General features: G+C 39.5%; 1 protein-coding gene across 1 annotated transcript; it reads right to left on the reverse strand.

The window, feature by feature from the left end:
* Positions 1-834: 834 nt before the first annotated feature.
* LOC136947647 (zinc finger protein 208-like) lies at positions 835-22,722 on the reverse strand (the record flags this gene model as incomplete). Its single annotated transcript, XM_067241778.1, has 10 exons — positions 835-1,403; positions 3,186-3,750; positions 5,617-6,082; positions 7,949-8,526; positions 10,312-10,883; positions 12,666-13,230; positions 15,097-15,562; positions 17,429-17,932; positions 19,799-20,363; positions 22,146-22,722. Coding segments are annotated over 10 exons (5,427 nt in total), but the record flags the coding sequence as incomplete, so codon positions are not given.
* Between the last annotated feature and the right edge of the window lie 77 nt (positions 22,723-22,799).

The raw sequence follows: 22,799 nt of genomic DNA on the forward strand, positions 1-22,799 counted from the left end.
TACAGTTTGTATGAGAACATCCCAGTGAGGTAGGAGATAAATGTGTAAACTGCCCTGTTATCAGGCTATCATCTGGTAAATAGGACAATTAACCCCTTTGTTTTACAACCATTCAGTCTCATGACCCTCGACTTGCGAATGTAAATACAGAGAATGTGTGTCCGTACTCTACAATGGATTAAGATCAGTGTGCATTGCACTGGTCATCAGCAACATTATTCAGGATGTTTGTTTAGGACAAGTAATTATGGAAATAGCTTCTGACTATTTTGGTATCCAATTGAGCAAATCTTTTTCTATGATACTTGAAGTGTAAAGGTGAACTCCTTCACATCTTCAAGGCCATAAGCCAACCCATAAACCAGCCCATAAGCCCGTAATCCTAAATGGTGTGTTATTTGGAATAAAAACAACCTGTTTTGGTCTTCCAGTGTCAGGATCCTATCCACTATTGTAACGTAAAAACGTACCAAGCGATAAAGCACAGTATTAAACTTAAGAAACAAGTTTGTTGAGATTGGTTTTGAATTATTATTACAATCCTGAATATGAGCACAATGGACAATGCTGAGAATAACATACTTCTGTAAACATGTCTACATGTCAAAAATGCAGTGAAATACAGTTAGTCAGTAACGTCTGTCCTATGTTCACAAGTAGTTTGGAAACATACTATTTAGGTGAACTGTCACAAAACAAATCAACCAAGACAGAGAAGGTATTTCGGACAACTTTATTTGTAAATCACTTTTCAAATCAGTTTGACAAAAGGCTTTACACTTACCAACAAAGCTAACAGACTAAAACCAAGTGATAATGAAGTCCTCTTGTGTGGATCCTGCTGTGTTTCTTCAAATCACTCTTGTTAGAGAAGGCTTTATCACAGCATTCACAGAAGTGGGGCTTTTCCCCAGTGTGGATCCTGCAGTGAATGTTGAGAGTATCAGCCCGGTTAAAGGTTTTCCCACAGAAGTTACATCTGTAGGGCCTCTCTCCTGTGTGGATCCTGCTGTGTTTCTTCAAATCACCCTTGTTAGAGAAGGCTTTATCACAGCATTCACAGGTGTGAGGCTTTTCCCCAGTGTGGATCCTGCAGTGAATGTTGAGATTTCCAGCACGGCTAAAGGTTTTACCACAGAAGTCGCAGTTGTAGGGCTTCTCTCCAGTGTGGATCCTGCGGTGAACAGTGAAATGGCAAGCCTGGCTAAAGCTTTTACCACAGAGGTCACAGCTGTAGGGTTTCTCATCAGTGTGGATCCTGCGGTGACCTCTTAAGTTGCCAGCCTGGCTAAAGGTTTTACCACAGAGGTCACAGCTGTAGGGCTTCTCTCCAGTGTGGATCATCATGTGGGTCTTGAGGCTACTGGATGAGGAAAGGCTCTTCCCACAGGTGTCACAGTGATGTGTCTCCATAACTCTGGTCTCTCTTTGTTCTCTGTCTAGTCTCTCTGGATCCTGTCTTGGATCTAGTCTCTAGAAGCTTATTTCTGCTGTGGTCACTGCTCTTTCTGGTTGATCCTCTCTCTGGGAACTGCTGTCTCTGGTTCAGTCTCTCTCTGTAGTCTCTCTGGTTGAGTCTCTCTGGAGCTATATGATGTCTTCTTAGTCAAGTCTCCGCCCACAATCAAGTATGGTTGGCCAATGGGGGATCTGGAGGAAACAAACAGCTCCATGTTAATGAGAACTCAGATTTTACATATAAAGGAAATCTTTTGTCTGTCATAATGTCCACTCTGCATATGTAATGGAGATCATTTAATGAGAGGTGTATGTTTCTCAGGTTTATTTTGTCTGGACAAACATGTAACACTGTGATAAAAACCTTATCTCTGGCATACAACACCTCCTTCTAATAATTAGATTTTCTTCAAAATAATAATATAGAATTAGTTACTACACAAGCATTTCATGCAAATTAATAATACTCTTTGCATTTGTTAGATTTGGGATTGGAATTGCAAAATTGTAAATAATTCAGTAATAATATTCTCTATTGCATGTGTCTCATTTTCTATTTAAAAACTTAGAATTACAACCTAGAAAATAATTTACCAGTGGTTTTTGTGCACTCAACTTATATTGACGCCACAGCATGCGCTTTTCTTATGTGTGTGTCTAATATGGCAGCCAGCCATAGACAGTTGATTAAGGTGACATTTTGTATTCTTAGAGGAACTTGACTCAAATGTGAAAACTTTCATGGTTTCCACTTCTTTGTTAGTAACTTCTCTCCTGGATTCAAATTGAACCTCTGAAGACGTTCATTTAACCCAAACAAAGTGGAACTTTATCTAACTTTATATTATAGACACACAGCAGGCTATGCAATAGTCTAATGAGATCAAATCTAAACTAACTTGGAGGATAAAATACAGTTTGTATGAGAACATCCCAGTGAGGTAGGAGATAAATGTGTAAACTGCCCTGTTATCAGGCTATCATCTGGTAAATAGGACAATTAACCCCTTTGTTTTACAACCATTCAGTCTCATGACCCTCGACTTGCGAATGTAAATACAGAGAATGTGTGTCCGTACTCTACAATGGATTAAGATCAGTGTGCATTGCACTGGTCATCAGCAACATTATTCAGGATGTTTGTTTAGGACAAGTAATTATGGAAATAGCTTCTGACTATTTTGGTATCCAATTGAGCAAATCTTTTTCTATGATACTTGAAGTGTAAAGGTGAACTCCTTCACATCTTCAAGGCCATAAGCCAACCCATAAACCAGCCCATAAGCCCGTAATCCTAAATGGTGTGTTATTTGGAATAAAAACAACCTGTTTTGGTCTTCCAGTGTCAGGATCCTATCCACTATTGTAACGTAAAAACGTACCAAGCGATAAAGCACAGTATTAAACTTAAGAAACAAGTTTGTTGAGATTGGTTTTGAATTATTATTACAATCCTGAATATGAGCACAATGGACAATGCTGAGAATAACATACTTCTGTAAACATGTCTACATGTCAAAAATGCAGTGAAATACAGTTAGTCAGTAACGTCTGTCCTATGTTCACAAGTAGTTTGGAAACATACTATTTAGGTGAACTGTCACAAAACAAATCAACCAAGACAGAGAAGGTATTTCGGACAACTTTATTTGTAAATCACTTTTCAAATCAGTTTGACAAAAGGCTTTACACTTACCAACAAAGCTAACAGACTAAAACCAAGTGATAATGAAGTCCTCTTGTGTGGATCCTGCTGTGTTTCTTCAAATCACTCTTGTTAGAGAAGGCTTTATCACAGCATTCACAGAAGTGGGGCTTTTCCCCAGTGTGGATCCTGCAGTGAATGTTGAGAGTATCAGCCCGGTTAAAGGTTTTCCCACAGAAGTTACATCTGTAGGGCCTCTCTCCTGTGTGGATCCTGCTGTGTTTCTTCAAATCACCCTTGTTAGAGAAGGCTTTATCACAGCATTCACAGGTGTGAGGCTTTTCCCCAGTGTGGATCCTGCAGTGAATGTTGAGATTTCCAGCACGGCTAAAGGTTTTACCACAGAAGTCGCAGTTGTAGGGCTTCTCTCCAGTGTGGATCCTGCGGTGAACAGTGAAATGGCAAGCCTGGCTAAAGCTTTTACCACAGAGGTCACAGCTGTAGGGTTTCTCATCAGTGTGGATCCTGCGGTGACCTCTTAAGTTGCCAGCCTGGCTAAAGGTTTTACCACAGAGGTCACAGCTGTAGGGCTTCTCTCCAGTGTGGATCATCATGTGGGTCTTGAGGCTACTGGATGAGGAAAGGCTCTTCCCACAGGTGTCACAGTGATGTGTCTCCATAACTCTGGTCTCTCTTTGTTCTCTGTCTAGTCTCTCTGGATCCTGTCTTGGATCTAGTCTCTAGAAGCTTATTTCTGCTGTGGTCACTGCTCTTTCTGGTTGATCCTCTCTCTGGGAACTGCTGTCTCTGGTTCAGTCTCTCTCTGTAGTCTCTCTGGTTGAGTCTCTCTGGAGCTATATGATGTCTTCTTAGTCAAGTCTCCGCCCACAATCAAGTATGGTTGGCCAATGGGGGATCTGGAGGAAACAAACAGCTCCATGTTAATGAGAACTCAGATTTTACATATAAAGGAAATCTTTTGTCTGTCATAATGTCCACTCTGCATATGTAATGGAGATCATTTAATGAGAGGTGTATGTTTCTCAGGTTTATTTTGTCTGGACAAACATGTAACACTGTGATAAAAACCTTATCTCTGGCATACAACACCTCCTTCTAATAATTAGATTTTCTTCAAAATAATAATATAGAATTAGTTACTACACAAGCATTTCATGCAAATTAATAATACTCTTTGCATTTGTTAGATTTGGGATTGGAATTGCAAAATTGTAAATAATTCAGTAATAATATTCTCTATTGCATGTGTCTCATTTTCTATTTAAAAACTTAGAATTACAACCTAGAAAATAATTTACCAGTGGTTTTTGTGCACTCAACTTATATTGACGCCACAGCATGCGCTTTTCTTATGTGTGTGTCTAATATGGCAGCCAGCCATAGACAGTTGATTAAGGTGACATTTTGTATTCTTAGAGGAACTTGACTCAAATGTGAAAACTTTCATGGTTTCCACTTCTTTGTTAGTAACTTCTCTCCTGGATTCAAATTGAACCTCTGAAGACGTTCATTTAACCCAAACAAAGTGGAACTTTATCTAACTTTATATTATAGACACACAGCAGGCTATGCAATAGTCTAATGAGATCAAATCTAAACTAACTTGGAGGATAAAATACAGTTTGTATGAGAACATCCCAGTGAGGTAGGAGATAAATGTGTAAACTGCCCTGTTATCAGGCTATCATCTGGTAAATAGGACAATTAACCCCTTTGTTTTACAACCATTCAGTCTCATGACCCTCGACTTGCGAATGTAAATACAGAGAATGTGTGTCCGTACTCTACAATGGATTAAGATCAGTGTGCATTGCACTGGTCATCAGCAACATTATTCAGGATGTTTGTTTAGGACAAGTAATTATGGAAATAGCTTCTGACTATTTTGGTATCCAATTGAGCAAATCTTTTTCTATGATACTTGAAGTGTAAAGGTGAACTCCTTCACATCTTCAAGGCCATAAGCCAACCCATAAACCAGCCCATAAGCCCGTAATCCTAAATGGTGTGTTATTTGGAATAAAAACAACCTGTTTTGGTCTTCCAGTGTCAGGATCCTATCCACTATTGTAACGTAAAAACGTACCAAGCGATAAAGCACAGTATTAAACTTAAGAAACAAGTTTGTTGAGATTGGTTTTGAATTATTATTACAATCCTGAATATGAGCACAATGGACAATGCTGAGAATAACATACTTCTGTAAACATGTCTACATGTCAAAAATGCAGTGAAATACAGTTAGTCAGTAACGTCTGTCCTATGTTCACAAGTAGTTTGGAAACATACTATTTAGGTGAACTGTCACAAAACAAATCAACCAAGACAGAGAAGGTATTTCGGACAACTTTATTTGTAAATCACTTTTCAAATCTGTTTGACAAAAGGCTTTACACTTACCAACAAAGCTAACAGACTAAAACCAAGTGATAATGAAGTCCTCTTGTGTGGATCCTGCTGTGTTTCTTCAAATCACTCTTGTTAGAGAAGGCTTTATCACAGCATTCACAGAAGTGGGGCTTTTCCCCAGTGTGGATCCTGCAGTGAATGTTGAGAGTATCAGCCCGGTTAAAGGTTTTCCCACAGAAGTTACATCTGTAGGGCCTCTCTCCTGTGTGGATCCTGCTGTGTTTCTTCAAATCACCCTTGTTAGAGAAGGCTTTATCACAGCATTCACAGGTGTGAGGCTTTTCCCCAGTGTGGATCCTGCAGTGAATGTTGAGATTTCCAGCACGGCTAAAGGTTTTACCACAGAAGTCGCAGTTGTAGGGCTTCTCTCCAGTGTGGATCCTGCGGTGAACAGTGAAATGGCAAGCCTGGCTAAAGCTTTTACCACAGAGGTCACAGCTGTAGGGTTTCTCATCAGTGTGGATCCTGCGGTGACCTCTTAAGTTGCCAGCCTGGCTAAAGGTTTTACCACAGAGGTCACAGCTGTAGGGCTTCTCTCCAGTGTGGATCATCATGTGGGTCTTGAGGCTACTGGATGAGGAAAGGCTCTTCCCACAGGTGTCACAGTGATGTGTCTCCATAACTCTGGTCTCTCTTTGTTCTCTGTCTAGTCTCTCTGGATCCTGTCTTGGATCTAGTCTCTAGAAGCTTATTTCTGCTGTGGTCACTGCTCTTTCTGGTTGATCCTCTCTCTGGGAACTGCTGTCTCTGGTTCAGTCTCTCTCTGTAGTCTCTCTGGTTGAGTCTCTCTGGAGCTATATGATGTCTTCTTAGTCAAGTCTCCGCCCACAATCAAGTATGGTTGGCCAATGGGGGATCTGGAGGAAACAAACAGCTCCATGTTAATGAGAACTCAGATTTTACATATAAAGGAAATCTTTTGTCTGTCATAATGTCCACTCTGCATATGTAATGGAGATCATTTAATGAGAGGTGTATGTTTCTCAGGTTTATTTTGTCTGGACAAACATGTAACACTGTGATAAAAACCTTATCTCTGGCATACAACACCTCCTTCTAATAATTAGATTTTCTTCAAAATAATAATATAGAATTAGTTACTACACAAGCATTTCATGCAAATTAATAATACTCTTTGCATTTGTTAGATTTGGGATTGGAATTGCAAAATTGTAAATAATTCAGTAATAATATTCTCTATTGCATGTGTCTCATTTTCTATTTAAAAACTTTGAATTACAACCTAGAAAATAATTTACCAGTGGTTTTTGTGCACTCAACTTATATTGACGCCACAGCATGCGCTTTTCTTATGTGTGTGTCTAATATGGCAGCCAGCCATAGACAGTTGATTAAGGTGACATTTTGTATTCTTAGAGGAACTTGACTCAAATGTGAAAACTTTCATGGTTTCCACTTCTTTGTTAGTAACTTCTCTCCTGGATTCAAATTGAACCTCTGAAGACGTTCATTTAACCCAAACAAAGTGGAACTTTATCTAACTTTATATTATAGACACACAGCAGGCTATGCAATAGTCTAATGAGATCAAATCTAAACTAACTTGGAGGATAAAATACAGTTTGTATGAGAACATCCCAGTGAGGTAGGAGATAAATGTGTAAACTGCCCTGTTATCAGGCTATCATCTGGTAAATAGGACAATTAACCCCTTTGTTTTACAACCATTCAGTCTCATGACCCTCGACTTGCGAATGTAAATACAGAGAATGTGTGTCCGTACTCTACAATGGATTAAGATCAGTGTGCATTGCACTGGTCATCAGCAACATTATTCAGGATGTTTGTTTAGGACAAGTAATTATGGAAATAGCTTCTGACTATTTTGGTATCCAATTGAGCAAATCTTTTTCTATGATACTTGAAGTGTAAAGGTGAACTCCTTCACATCTTCAAGGCCATAAGCCAACCCATAAACCAGCCCATAAGCCCGTAATCCTAAATGGTGTGTTATTTGGAATAAAAACAACCTGTTTTGGTCTTCCAGTGTCAGGATCCTATCCACTATTGTAACGTGAAAACGTACCAAGCGATAAAGCACAGTATTAAACTTAAGAAACAAGTTTGTTGAGATTGGTTTTGAATTATTATTACAATCCTGAATATGAGCACAATGGACAATGCTGAGAATAACATACTTCTGTAAACATGTCTACATGTCAAAAATGCAGTGAAATACAGTTAGTCAGTAACGTCTGTCCTATGTTCACAAGTAGTTTGGAAACATACTATTTAGGTGAACTGTCACAAAACAAATCAACCAAGACAGAGAAGGTATTTCGGACAACTTTATTTGTAAATCACTTTTCAAATCTGTTTGACAAAAGGCTTTACACTTACCAACAAAGCTAACAGACTAAAACCAAGTGATAATGAAGTCCTCTTGTGTGGATCCTGCTGTGTTTCTTCAAATCACTCTTGTTAGAGAAGGCTTTATCACAGCATTCACAGAAGTGGGGCTTTTCCCCAGTGTGGATCCTGCAGTGAATGTTGAGAGTATCAGCCCGGTTAAAGGTTTTCCCACAGAAGTTACATCTGTAGGGCCTCTCTCCTGTGTGGATCCTGCTGTGTTTCTTCAAATCACCCTTGTTAGAGAAGGCTTTATCACAGCATTCACAGGTGTGAGGCTTTTCCCCAGTGTGGATCCTGCAGTGAATGTTGAGATTTCCAGCACGGCTAAAGGTTTTACCACAGAAGTCGCAGTTGTAGGGCTTCTCTCCAGTGTGGATCCTGCGGTGAACAGTGAAATGGCAAGCCTGGCTAAAGCTTTTACCACAGAGGTCACAGCTGTAGGGTTTCTCATCAGTGTGGATCCTGCGGTGACCTCTTAAGTTGCCAGCCTGGCTAAAGGTTTTACCACAGAGGTCACAGCTGTAGGGCTTCTCTCCAGTGTGGATCATCATGTGGGTCTTGAGGCTACTGGATGAGGAAAGGCTCTTCCCACAGGTGTCACAGTGATGTGTCTCCATAACTCTGGTCTCTCTTTGTTCTCTGTCTAGTCTCTCTGGATCCTGTCTTGGATCTAGTCTCTAGAAGCTTATTTCTGCTGTGGTCACTGCTCTTTCTGGTTGATCCTCTCTCTGGGAACTGCTGTCTCTGGTTCAGTCTCTCTCTGTAGTCTCTCTGGTTGAGTCTCTCTGGAGCTATATGATGTCTTCTTAGTCAAGTCTCCGCCCACAATCAAGTATGGTTGGCCAATGGGGGATCTGGAGGAAACAAACAGCTCCATGTTAATGAGAACTCAGATTTTACATATAAAGGAAATCTTTTGTCTGTCATAATGTCCACTCTGCATATGTAATGGAGATCATTTAATGAGAGGTGTATGTTTCTCAGGTTTATTTTGTCTGGACAAACATGTAACACTGTGATAAAAACCTTATCTCTGGCATACAACACCTCCTTCTAATAATTAGATTTTCTTCAAAATAATAATATAGAATTAGTTACTACACAAGCATTTCATGCAAATTAATAATACTCTTTGCATTTGTTAGATTTGGGATTGGAATTGCAAAATTGTAAATAATTCAGTAATAATATTCTCTATTGCATGTGTCTCATTTTCTATTTAAAAACTTAGAATTACAACCTAGAAAATAATTTACCAGTGGTTTTTGTGCACTCAACTTATATTGACGCCACAGCATGCGCTTTTCTTATGTGTGTGTCTAATATGGCAGCCAGCCATAGACAGTTGATTAAGGTGACATTTTGTATTCTTAGAGGAACTTGACTCAAATGTGAAAACTTTCATGGTTTCCACTTCTTTGTTAGTAACTTCTCTCCTGGATTCAAATTGAACCTCTGAAGACGTTCATTTAACCCAAACAAAGTGGAACTTTATCTAACTTTATATTATAGACACACAGCAGGCTATGCAATAGTCTAATGAGATCAAATCTAAACTAACTTGGAGGATAAAATACAGTTTGTATGAGAACATCCCAGTGAGGTAGGAGATAAATGTGTAAACTGCCCTGTTATCAGGCTATCATCTGGTAAATAGGACAATTAACCCCTTTGTTTTACAACCATTCAGTCTCATGACCCTCGACTTGCGAATGTAAATACAGAGAATGTGTGTCCGTACTCTACAATGGATTAAGATCAGTGTGCATTGCACTGGTCATCAGCAACATTATTCAGGATGTTTGTTTAGGACAAGTAATTATGGAAATAGCTTCTGACTATTTTGGTATCCAATTGAGCAAATCTTTTTCTATGATACTTGAAGTGTAAAGGTGAACTCCTTCACATCTTCAAGGCCATAAGCCAACCCATAAACCAGCCCATAAGCCCGTAATCCTAAATGGTGTGTTATTTGGAATAAAAACAACCTGTTTTGGTCTTCCAGTGTCAGGATCCTATCCACTATTGTAACGTAAAAACGTACCAAGCGATAAAGCACAGTATTAAACTTAAGAAACAAGTTTGTTGAGATTGGTTTTGAATTATTATTACAATCCTGAATATGAGCACAATGGACAATGCTGAGAATAACATACTTCTGTAAACATGTCTACATGTCAAAAATGCAGTGAAATACAGTTAGTCAGTAACGTCTGTCCTATGTTCACAAGTAGTTTGGAAACATACTATTTAGGTGAACTGTCACAAAACAAATCAACCAAGACAGAGAAGGTATTTCGGACAACTTTATTTGTAAATCACTTTTCAAATCTGTTTGACAAAAGGCTTTACACTTACCAACAAAGCTAACAGACTAAAACCAAGTGATAATGAAGTCCTCTTGTGTGGATCCTGCTGTGTTTCTTCAAATCACTCTTGTTAGAGAAGGCTTTATCACAGCATTCACAGAAGTGGGGCTTTTCCCCAGTGTGGATCCTGCAGTGAATGTTGAGAGTATCAGCCCGGTTAAAGGTTTTCCCACAGAAGTTACATCTGTAGGGCCTCTCTCCTGTGTGGATCCTGCTGTGTTTCTTCAAATCACCCTTGTTAGAGAAGGCTTTATCACAGCATTCACAGGTGTGAGGCTTTTCCCCAGTGTGGATCCTGCAGTGAATGTTGAGATTTCCAGCACGGCTAAAGGTTTTACCACAGAAGTCGCAGTTGTAGGGCTTCTCTCCAGTGTGGATCCTGCGGTGAACAGTGAAATGGCAAGCCTGGCTAAAGCTTTTACCACAGAGGTCACAGCTGTAGGGTTTCTCATCAGTGTGGATCCTGCGGTGACCTCTTAAGTTGCCAGCCTGGCTAAAGGTTTTACCACAGAGGTCACAGCTGTAGGGCTTCTCTCCAGTGTGGATCATCATGTGGGTCTTGAGGCTACTGGATGAGGAAAGGCTCTTCCCACAGGTGTCACAGTGATGTGTCTCCATAACTCTGGTCTCTCTTTGTTCTCTGTCTAGTCTCTCTGGATCCTGTCTTGGATCTAGTCTCTAGAAGCTTATTTCTGCTGTGGTCACTGCTCTTTCTGGTTGATCCTCTCTCTGGGAACTGCTGTCTCTGGTTCAGTCTCTCTCTGTAGTCTCTCTGGTTGAGTCTCTCTGGAGCTATATGATGTCTTCTTAGTCAAGTCTCCGCCCACAATCAAGTATGGTTGGCCAATGGGGGATCTGGAGGAAACAAACAGCTCCATGTTAATGAGAACTCAGATTTTACATATAAAGGAAATCTTTTGTCTGTCATAATGTCCACTCTGCATATGTAATGGAGATCATTTAATGAGAGGTGTATGTTTCTCAGGTTTATTTTGTCTGGACAAACATGTAACACTGTGATAAAAACCTTATCTCTGGCATACAACACCTCCTTCTAATAATTAGATTTTCTTCAAAATAATAATATAGAATTAGTTACTACACAAGCATTTCATGCAAATTAATAATACTCTTTGCATTTGTTAGATTTGGGATTGGAATTGCAAAATTGTAAATAATTCAGTAATAATATTCTCTATTGCATGTGTCTCATTTTCTATTTAAAAACTTAGAATTACAACCTAGAAAATAATTTACCAGTGGTTTTTGTGCACTCAACTTATATTGACGCCACAGCATGCGCTTTTCTTATGTGTGTGTCTAATATGGCAGCCAGCCATAGACAGTTGATTAAGGTGACATTTTGTATTCTTAGAGGAACTTGACTCAAATGTGAAAACTTTCATGGTTTCCACTTCTTTGTTAGTAACTTCTCTCCTGGATTCAAATTGAACCTCTGAAGACGTTCATTTAACCCAAACAAAGTGGAACTTTATCTAACTTTATATTATAGACACACAGCAGGCTATGCAATAGTCTAATGAGATCAAATCTAAACTAACTTGGAGGATAAAATACAGTTTGTATGAGAACATCCCAGTGAGGTAGGAGATAAATGTGTAAACTGCCCTGTTATCAGGCTATCATCTGGTAAATAGGACAATTAACCCCTTTGTTTTACAACCATTCAGTCTCATGACCCTCGACTTGCGAATGTAAATACAGAGAATGTGTGTCCGTACTCTACAATGGATTAAGATCAGTGTGCATTGCACTGGTCATCAGCAACATTATTCAGGATGTTTGTTTAGGACAAGTAATTATGGAAATAGCTTCTGACTATTTTGGTATCCAATTGAGCAAATCTTTTTCTATGATACTTGAAGTGTAAAGGTGAACTCCTTCACATCTTCAAGGCCATAAGCCAACCCATAAACCAGCCCATAAGCCCGTAATCCTAAATGGTGTGTTATTTGGAATAAAAACAACCTGTTTTGGTCTTCCAGTGTCAGGATCCTATCCACTATTGTAACGTAAAAACGTACCAAGCGATAAAGCACAGTATTAAACTTAAGAAACAAGTTTGTTGAGATTGGTTTTGAATTATTATTACAATCCTGAATATGAGCACAATGGACAATGCTGAGAATAACATACTTCTGTAAACATGTCTACATGTCAAAAATGCAGTGAAATACAGTTAGTCAGTAACGTCTGTCCTATGTTCACAAGTAGTTTGGAAACATACTATTTAGGTGAACTGTCACAAAACAAATCAACCAAGACAGAGAAGGTATTTCGGACAACTTTATTTGTAAATCACTTTTCAAATCTGTTTGACAAAAGGCTTTACACTTACCAACAAAGCTAACAGACTAAAACCAAGTGATAATGAAGTCCTCTTGTGTGGATCCTGCTGTGTTTCTTCAAATCACTCTTGTTAGAGAAGGCTTTATCACAGCATTCACAGAAGTGGGGCTTTTCCCCAGTGTGGATCCTGCAGTGAATGTTGAGAGTATCAGCCCGGTTAAAGGTTTTCCCACAGAAGTTACATCTGTAGGGCCTCTCTCCTGTGTGGATCCTGCTGTGTTTCTTCAAATCACCCTTGTTAGAGAAGGCTTTATCACAGCATTCACAGGTGTGAGGCTTTTCCCCAGTGTGGATCCTGCAGTGAATGTTGAGATTTCCAGCACGGCTAAAGGTTTTACCACAGAAGTCGCAGTTGTAGGGCTTCTCTCCAGTGTGGATCCTGCGGTGAACAGTGAAATGGCAAGCCTGGCTAAAGCTTTTACCACAGAGGTCACAGCTGTAGGGTTTCTCATCAGTGTGGATCCTGCGGTGACCTCTTAAGTTGCCAGCCTGGCTAAAGGTTTTACCACAGAGGTCACAGCTGTAGGGCTTCTCTCCAGTGTGGATCATCATGTGGGTCTTGAGGCTACTGGATGAGGAAAGGCTCTTCCCACAGGTGTCACAGTGATGTGTCTCCATAACTCTGGTCTCTCTTTGTTCTCTGTCTAGTCTCTCTGGATCCTGTCTTGGATCTAGTCTCTAGAAGCTTATTTCTGCTGTGGTCACTGCTCTTTCTGGTTGATCCTCTCTCTGGGAACTGCTGTCTCTGGTTCAGTCTCTCTCTGTAGTCTCTCTGGTTGAGTCTCTCTGGAGCTATATGATGTCTTCTTAGTCAAGTCTCCGCCCACAATCAAGTATGGTTGGCCAATGGGGGATCTGGAGGAAACAAACAGCTCCATGTTAATGAGAACTCAGATTTTACATATAAAGGAAATCTTTTGTCTGTCATAATGTCCACTCTGCATATGTAATGGAGATCATTTAATGAGAGGTGTATGTTTCTCAGGTTTATTTTGTCTGGACAAACATGTAACACTGTGATAAAAACCTTATCTCTGGCATACAACACCTCCTTCTAATAATTAGATTTTCTTCAAAATAATAATATAGAATTAGTTACTACACAAGCATTTCATGCAAATTAATAATACTCTTTGCATTTGTTAGATTTGGGATTGGAATTGCAAAATTGTAAATAATTCAGTAATAATATTCTCTATTGCATGTGTCTCATTTTCTATTTAAAAACTTTGAATTACAACCTAGAAAATAATTTACCAGTGGTTTTTGTGCACTCAACTTATATTGACGCCACAGCATGCGCTTTTCTTATGTGTGTGTCTAATATGGCAGCCAGCCATAGACAGTTGATTAAGGTGACATTTTGTATTCTTAGAGGAACTTGACTCAAATGTGAAAACTTTCATGGTTTCCACTTCTTTGTTAGTAACTTCTCTCCTGGATTCAAATTGAACCTCTGAAGACGTTCATTTAACCCAAACAAAGTGGAACTTTATCTAACTTTATATTATAGACACACAGCAGGCTATGCAATAGTCTAATGAGATCAAATCTAAACTAACTTGGAGGATAAAATACAGTTTGTATGAGAACATCCCAGTGAGGTAGGAGATAAATGTGTAAACTGCCCTGTTATCAGGCTATCATCTGGTAAATAGGACAATTAACCCCTTTGTTTTACAACCATTCAGTCTCATGACCCTCGACTTGCGAATGTAAATACAGAGAATGTGTGTCCGTACTCTACAATGGATTAAGATCAGTGTGCATTGCACTGGTCATCAGCAACATTATTCAGGATGTTTGTTTAGGACAAGTAATTATGGAAATAGCTTCTGACTATTTTGGTATCCAATTGAGCAAATCTTTTTCTATGATACTTGAAGTGTAAAGGTGAACTCCTTCACATCTTCAAGGCCATAAGCCAACCCATAAACCAGCCCATAAGCCCGTAATCCTAAATGGTGTGTTATTTGGAATAAAAACAACCTGTTTTGGTCTTCCAGTGTCAGGATCCTATCCACTATTGTAACGTAAAAACGTACCAAGCGATAAAGCACAGTATTAAACTTAAGAAACAAGTTTGTTGAGATTGGTTTTGAATTATTATTACAATCCTGAATATGAGCACAATGGACAATGCTGAGAATAACATACTTCTGTAAACATGTCTACATGTCAAAAATGCAGTGAAATACAGTTAGTCAGTAACGTCTGTCCTATGTTCACAAGTAGTTTGGAAACATACTATTTAGGTGAACTGTCACAAAACAAATCAACCAAGACAGAGAAGGTATTTCGGACAACTTTATTTGTAAATCACTTTTCAAATCTGTTTGACAAAAGGCTTTACACTTACCAACAAAGCTAACAGACTAAAACCAAGTGATAATGAAGTCCTCTTGTGTGGATCCTGCTGTGTTTCTTCAAATCACTCTTGTTAGAGAAGGCTTTATCACAGCATTCACAGAAGTGGGGCTTTTCCCCAGTGTGGATCCTGCAGTGAATGTTGAGAGTATCAGCCCGGTTAAAGGTTTTCCCACAGAAGTTACATCTGTAGGGCCTCTCTCCTGTGTGGATCCTGCTGTGTTTCTTCAAATCACCCTTGTTAGAGAAGGCTTTATCACAGCATTCACAGGTGTGAGGCTTTTCCCCAGTGTGGATCCTGCAGTGAATGTTGAGATTTCCAGCACGGCTAAAGGTTTTACCACAGAAGTCGCAGTTGTAGGGCTTCTCTCCAGTGTGGATCCTGCGGTGAACAGTGAAATGGCAAGCCTGGCTAAAGCTTTTACCACAGAGGTCACAGCTGTAGGGTTTCTCATCAGTGTGGATCCTGCGGTGACCTCTTAAGTTGCCAGCCTGGCTAAAGGTTTTACCACAGAGGTCACAGCTGTAGGGCTTCTCTCCAGTGTGGATCATCATGTGGGTCTTGAGGCTACTGGATGAGGAAAGGCTCTTCCCACAGGTGTCACAGTGATGTGTCTCCATAACTCTGGTCTCTCTTTGTTCTCTGTCTAGTCTCTCTGGATCCTGTCTTGGATCTAGTCTCTAGAAGCTTATTTCTGCTGTGGTCACTGCTCTTTCTGGTTGATCCTCTCTCTGGGAACTGCTGTCTCTGGTTCAGTCTCTCTCTGTAGTCTCTCTGGTTGAGTCTCTCTGGAGCTATATGATGTCTTCTTAGTCAAGTCTCCGCCCACAATCAAGTATGGTTGGCCAATGGGGGATCTGGAGGAAACAAACAGCTCCATGTTAATGAGAACTCAGATTTTACATATAAAGGAAATCTTTTGTCTGTCATAATGTCCACTCTGCATATGTAATGGAGATCATTTAATGAGAGGTGTATGTTTCTCAGGTTTATTTTGTCTGGACAAACATGTAACACTGTGATAAAAACCTTATCTCTGGCATACAACACCTCCTTCTAATAATTAGATTTTCTTCAAAATAATAATATAGAATTAGTTACTACACAAGCATTTCATGCAAATTAATAATACTCTTTGCATTTGTTAGATTTGGGATTGGAATTGCAAAATTGTAAATAATTCAGTAATAATATTCTCTATTGCATGTGTCTCATTTTCTATTTAAAAACTTAGAATTACAACCTAGAAAATAATTTACCAGTGGTTTTTGTGCACTCAACTTATATTGACGCCACAGCATGCGCTTTTCTTATGTGTGTGTCTAATATGGCAGCCAGCCATAGACAGTTGATTAAGGTGACATTTTGTATTCTTAGAGGAACTTGACTCAAATGTGAAAACTTTCATGGTTTCCACTTCTTTGTTAGTAACTTCTCTCCTGGATTCAAATTGAACCTCTGAAGACGTTCATTTAACCCAAACAAAGTGGAACTTTATCTAACTTTATATTATAGACACACAGCAGGCTATGCAATAGTCTAATGAGATCAAATCTAAACTAACTTGGAGGATAAAATACAGTTTGTATGAGAACATCCCAGTGAGGTAGGAGATAAATGTGTAAACTGCCCTGTTATCAGGCTATCATCTGGTAAATAGGACAATTAACCCCTTTGTTTTACAACCATTCAGTCTCATGACCCTCGACTTGCGAATGTAAATACAGAGAATGTGTGTCCGTACTCTACAATGGATTAAGATCAGTGTGCATTGCACTGGTCATCAGCAACATTATTCAGGATGTTTGTTTAGGACAAGTAATTATGGAAATAGCTTCTGACTATTTTGGTATCCAATTGAGCAAATCTTTTTCTATGATACTTGAAGTGTAAAGGTGAACTCCTTCACATCTTCAAGGCCATAAGCCAACCCATAAACCAGCCCATAAGCCCGTAATCCTAAATGGTGTGTTATTTGGAATAAAAACAACCTGTTTTGGTCTTCCAGTGTCAGGATCCTATCCACTATTGTAACGTAAAAACGTACCAAGCGATAAAGCACAGTATTAAACTTAAGAAACAAGTTTGTTGAGATTGGTTTTGAATTATTATTACAATCCTGAATATGAGCACAATGGACAATGCTGAGAATAACATACTTCTGTAAACATGTCTACATGTCAAAAATGCAGTGAAATACAGTTAGTCAGTAACGTCTGTCCTATGTTCACAAGTAGTTTGGAAACATACTATTTAGGTGAACTGTCACAAAACAAATCAACCAAGACAGAGAAGGTATTTCGGACAACTTTATTTGTAAATCACTTTTCAAATCTGTTTGACAAAAGGCTTTACACTTACCAACAAAGCTAACAGACTAAAACCAAGTGATAATGAAGTCCTCTTGTGTGGATCCTGCTGTGTTTCTTCAAATCACTCTTGTTAGAGAAGGCTTTATCACAGCATTCACAGAAGTGGGGCTTTTCCCCAGTGTGGATCCTGCAGTGAATGTTGAGAGTATCAGCCCGGTTAAAGGTTTTCCCACAGAAGTTACATCTGTAGGGCCTCTCTCCTGTGTGGATCCTGCTGTGTTTCTTCAAATCACCCTTGTTAGAGAAGGCTTTATCACAGCATTCACAGGTGTGAGGCTTTTCCCCAGTGTGGATCCTGCAGTGAATGTTGAGATTTCCAGCACGGCTAAAGGTTTTACCACAGAAGTCGCAGTTGTAGGGCTTCTCTCCAGTGTGGATCCTGCGGTGAACAGTGAAATGGCAAGCCTGGCTAAAGCTTTTACCACAGAGGTCACAGCTGTAGGGTTTCTCATCAGTGTGGATCCTGCGGTGACCTCTTAAGTTGCCAGCCTGGCTAAAGGTTTTACCACAGAGGTCACAGCTGTAGGGCTTCTCTCCAGTGTGGATCATCATGTGGGTCTTGAGGCTACTGGATGAGGAAAGGCTCTTCCCACAGGTGTCACAGTGATGTGTCTCCATAACTCTGGTCTCTCTTTGTTCTCTGTCTAGTCTCTCTGGATCCTGTCTTGGATCTAGTCTCTAGAAGCTTATTTCTGCTGTGGTCACTGCTCTTTCTGGTTGATCCTCTCTCTGGGAACTGCTGTCTCTGGTTCAGTCTCTCTCTGTAGTCTCTCTGGTTGAGTCTCTCTGGAGCTATATGATGTCTTCTTAGTCAAGTCTCCGCCCACAATCAAGTATGGTTGGCCAATGGGGGATCTGGAGGAAACAAACAGCTCCATGTTAATGAGAACTCAGATTTTACATATAAAGGAAATCTTTTGTCTGTCATAATGTCCACTCTGCATATGTAATGGAGATCATTTAATGAGAGGTGTATGTTTCTCAGGTTTATTTTGTCTGGACAAACATGTAACACTGTGATAAAAACCTTATCTCTGGCATACAACACCTCCTTCTAATAATTAGATTTTCTTCAAAATAATAATATAGAATTAGTTACTACACAAGCATTTCATGCAAATTAATAATACTCTTTGCATTTGTTAGATTTGGGATTGGAATTGCAAAATTGTAAATAATTCAGTAATAATATTCTCTATTGCATGTGTCTCATTTTCTATTTAAAAACTTAGAATTACAACCTAGAAAATAATTTACCAGTGGTTTTTGTGCACTCAACTTATATTGACGCCACAGCATGCGCTTTTCTTATGTGTGTGTCTAATATGGCAGCCAGCCATAGACAGTTGATTAAGGTGACATTTTGTATTCTTAGAGGAACTTGACTCAAATGTGAAAACTTTCATGGTTTCCACTTCTTTGTTAGTAACTTCTCTCCTGGATTCAAATTGAACCTCTGAAGACGTTCATTTAACCCAAACAAAGTGGAACTTTATCTAACTTTATATTATAGACACACAGCAGGCTATGCAATAGTCTAATGAGATCAAATCTAAACTAACTTGGAGGATAAAATACAGTTTGTATGAGAACATCCCAGTGAGGTAGGAGATAAATGTGTAAACTGCCCTGTTATCAGGCTATCATCTGGTAAATAGGACAATTAACCCCTTTGTTTTACAACCATTCAGTCTCATGACCCTCGACTTGCGAATGTAAATACAGAGAATGTGTGTCCGTACTCTACAATGGATTAAGATCAGTGTGCATTGCACTGGTCATCAGCAACATTATTCAGGATGTTTGTTTAGGACAAGTAATTATGGAAATAGCTTCTGACTATTTTGGTATCCAATTGAGCAAATCTTTTTCTATGATACTTGAAGTGTAAAGGTGAACTCCTTCACATCTTCAAGGCCATAAGCCAACCCATAAACCAGCCCATAAGCCCGTAATCCTAAATGGTGTGTTATTTGGAATAAAAACAACCTGTTTTGGTCTTCCAGTGTCAGGATCCTATCCACTATTGTAACGTAAAAACGTACCAAGCGATAAAGCACAGTATTAAACTTAAGAAACAAGTTTGTTGAGATTGGTTTTGAATTATTATTACAATCCTGAATATGAGCACAATGGACAATGCTGAGAATAACATACTTCTGTAAACAGGTCTACATGTCAAAAATGCAGTGAAATACAGTTAGTCAGTAACGTCTGTCCTATGTTCACAAGTAGTTTGGAAACATACTATTTAGGTGAACTGTCACAAAACAAATCAACCAAGACAGAGAAGGTATTTCGGACAACTTTATTTGTAAATCACTTTTCAAATCAGTTTGACAAAAGGCTTTACACTTACCAACAAAGCTAACAGACTAAAACCAAGTGATAATGAAGTCCTCTTGTGTGGATCCTGCTGTGTTTCTTCAAATCACTCTTGTTAGAGAAGGCTTTATCACAGCATTCACAGAAGTGGGGCTTTTCCCCAGTGTGGATCCTGCAGTGAATGTTGAGAGTATCAGCCCGGTTAAAGGTTTTCCCACAGAAGTTACATCTGTAGGGCCTCTCTCCTGTGTGGATCCTGCTGTGTTTCTTCAAATCACCCTTGTTAGAGAAGGCTTTATCACAGCATTCACAGGTGTGAGGCTTTTCCCCAGTGTGGATCCTGCAGTGAATGTTGAGATTTCCAGCACGGCTAAAGGTTTTACCACAGAAGTCGCAGTTGTAGGGCTTCTCTCCAGTGTGGATCCTGCGGTGAACAGTGAAATGGCAAGCCTGGCTAAAGCTTTTACCACAGAGGTCACAGCTGTAGGGTTTCTCATCAGTGTGGATCCTGCGGTGACCTCTTAAGTTGCCAGCCTGGCTAAAGGTTTTACCACAGAGGTCACAGCTGTAGGGCTTCTCTCCAGTGTGGATCATCATGTGGGTCTTGAGGCTACTGGATGAGGAAAGGCTCTTCCCACAGGTGTCACAGTGATGTGTCTCCATAACTCTGGTCTCTCTTTGTTCTCTGTCTAGTCTCTCTGGATCCTGTCTTGGATCTAGTCTCTAGAAGCTTATTTCTGCTGTGGTCACTGCTCTTTCTGGTTGATCCTCTCTCTGGGAACTGCTGTCTCTGGTTCAGTCTCTCTCTGTAGTCTCTCTGGTTGAGTCTCTCTGGAGCTATATGATGTCTTCTTAGTCAAGTCTCCGCCCACAATCAAGTATGGTTGGCCAATGGGGGATCTGGAGGAAACAAACAGCTCCATGTTAATGAGAACTCAGATTTTACATATAAAGGAAATCTTTTGTCTGTCATAATGTCCACTCTGCATATGTAATGGAGATCATTTAATGAGAGGTGTATGTTTCTCAGGTTTATTTTGTCTGGACAAACATGTAACACTGTGATAAAAACCTTATCTCTGGCATACAACACCTCCTTCTAATAATTAGATTTTCTTCAAAATAATAATATAGAATTAGTTACTACACAAGCATTTCATGCAAATTAATAATACTCTTTGCATTTGTTAGATTTGGGATTGGAATTGCAAAATTGTAAATAATTCAGTAATAATATTCTCTATTGCATGTGTCTCATTTTCTATTTAAAAACTTAGAATTACAACCTAGAAAATAATTTACCAGTGGTTTTTGTGCACTCAACTTATATTGACGCCACAGCATGCGCTTTTCTTATGTGTGTGTCTAATATGGCAGCCAGCCATAGACAGTTGATTAAGGTGACATTTTGTATTCTTAGAGGAACTTGACTCAAATGTGAAAACTTTCATGGTTTCCACTTCTTTGTTAGTAACTTCTCTCCTGGATTCAAATTGAACCTCTGAAGACGTTCATTTAACCCAAACAAAGTGGAACTTTATCTAACTTTATATTATAGACACACAGCAGGCTATGCAATAGTCTAATGAGATCAAATCTAAACTAACTTGGAGGATAAAATACAGTTTGTATGAGAACATCCCAGTGAGGTAGGAGATAAATGTGTAAACTGCCCTGTTATCAGGCTATCATCTGGTAAATAGGACAATTAACCCCTTTGTTTTACAACCATTCAGTCTCATGACCCTCGACTTGCGAATGTAAATACAGAGAATGTGTGTCCGTACTCTACAATGGATTAAGATCAGTGTGCATTGCACTGGTCATCAGCAACATTATTCAGGATGTTTGTTTAGGACAAGTAATTATGGAAATAGCTTCTGACTATTTTGGTATCCAATTGAGCAAATCTTTTTCTATGATACTTGAAGTGTAAAGGTGAACTCCTTCACATCTTCAAGGCCATAAGCCAACCCATAAACCAGCCCATAAGCCCGTAATCCTAAATGGTGTGTTATTTGGAATAAAAACAACCTGTTTTGGTCTTCCAGTGTCAGGATCCTATCCACTATTGTAACGTAAAAACGTACCAAGCGATAAAGCACAGTATTAAACTTAAGAAACAAGTTTGTTGAGATTGGTTTTGAATTATTATTACAATCCTGAATATGAGCACAATGGACAATGCTGAGAATAACATACTTCTGTAAACATGTCTACATGTCAAAAATGCAGTGAAATACAGTTAGTCAGTAACGTCTGTCCTATGTTCACAAGTAGTTTGGAAACATACTATTTAGGTGAACTGTCACAAAACAAATCAACCAAGACAGAGAAGGTATTTCGGACAACTTTATTTGTAAATCACTTTTCAAATCTGTTTGACAAAAGGCTTTACACTTACCAACAAAGCTAACAGACTAAAACCAAGTGATAATGAAGTCCTCTTGTGTGGATCCTGCTGTGTTTCTTCAAATCACTCTTGTTAGAGAAGGCTTTATCACAGCATTCACAGAAGTGGGGCTTTTCCCCAGTGTGGATCCTGCAGTGAATGTTGAGAGTATCAGCCCGGTTAAAGGTTTTCCCACAGAAGTTACATCTGTAGGGCCTCTCTCCTGTGTGGATCCTGCTGTGTTTCTTCAAATCACCCTTGTTAGAGAAGGCTTTATCACAGCATTCACAGGTGTGAGGCTTTTCCCCAGTGTGGATCCTGCAGTGAATGTTGAGATTTCCAGCACGGCTAAAGGTTTTACCACAGAAGTCGCAGTTGTAGGGCTTCTCTCCAGTGTGGATCCTGCGGTGAACAGTGAAATGGCAAGCCTGGCTAAAGCTTTTACCACAGAGGTCACAGCTGTAGGGTTTCTCATCAGTGTGGATCCTGCGGTGACCTCTTAAGTTGCCAGCCTGGCTAAAGGTTTTACCACAGAGGTCACAGCTGTAGGGCTTCTCTCCAGTGTGGATCATCATGTGGGTCTTGAGGCTACTGGATGAGGAAAGGCTCTTCCCACAGGTGTCACAGTGATGTGTCTCCATAACTCTGGTCTCTCTTTGTTCTCTGTCTAGTCTCTCTGGATCCTGTCTTGGATCTA

This window comes from Osmerus mordax, chromosome 8 (assembly GCF_038355195.1).
Source record: "Osmerus mordax isolate fOsmMor3 chromosome 8, fOsmMor3.pri, whole genome shotgun sequence".
Classification (NCBI taxonomy): Eukaryota; Metazoa; Chordata; class Actinopteri; order Osmeriformes; family Osmeridae; genus Osmerus; species Osmerus mordax.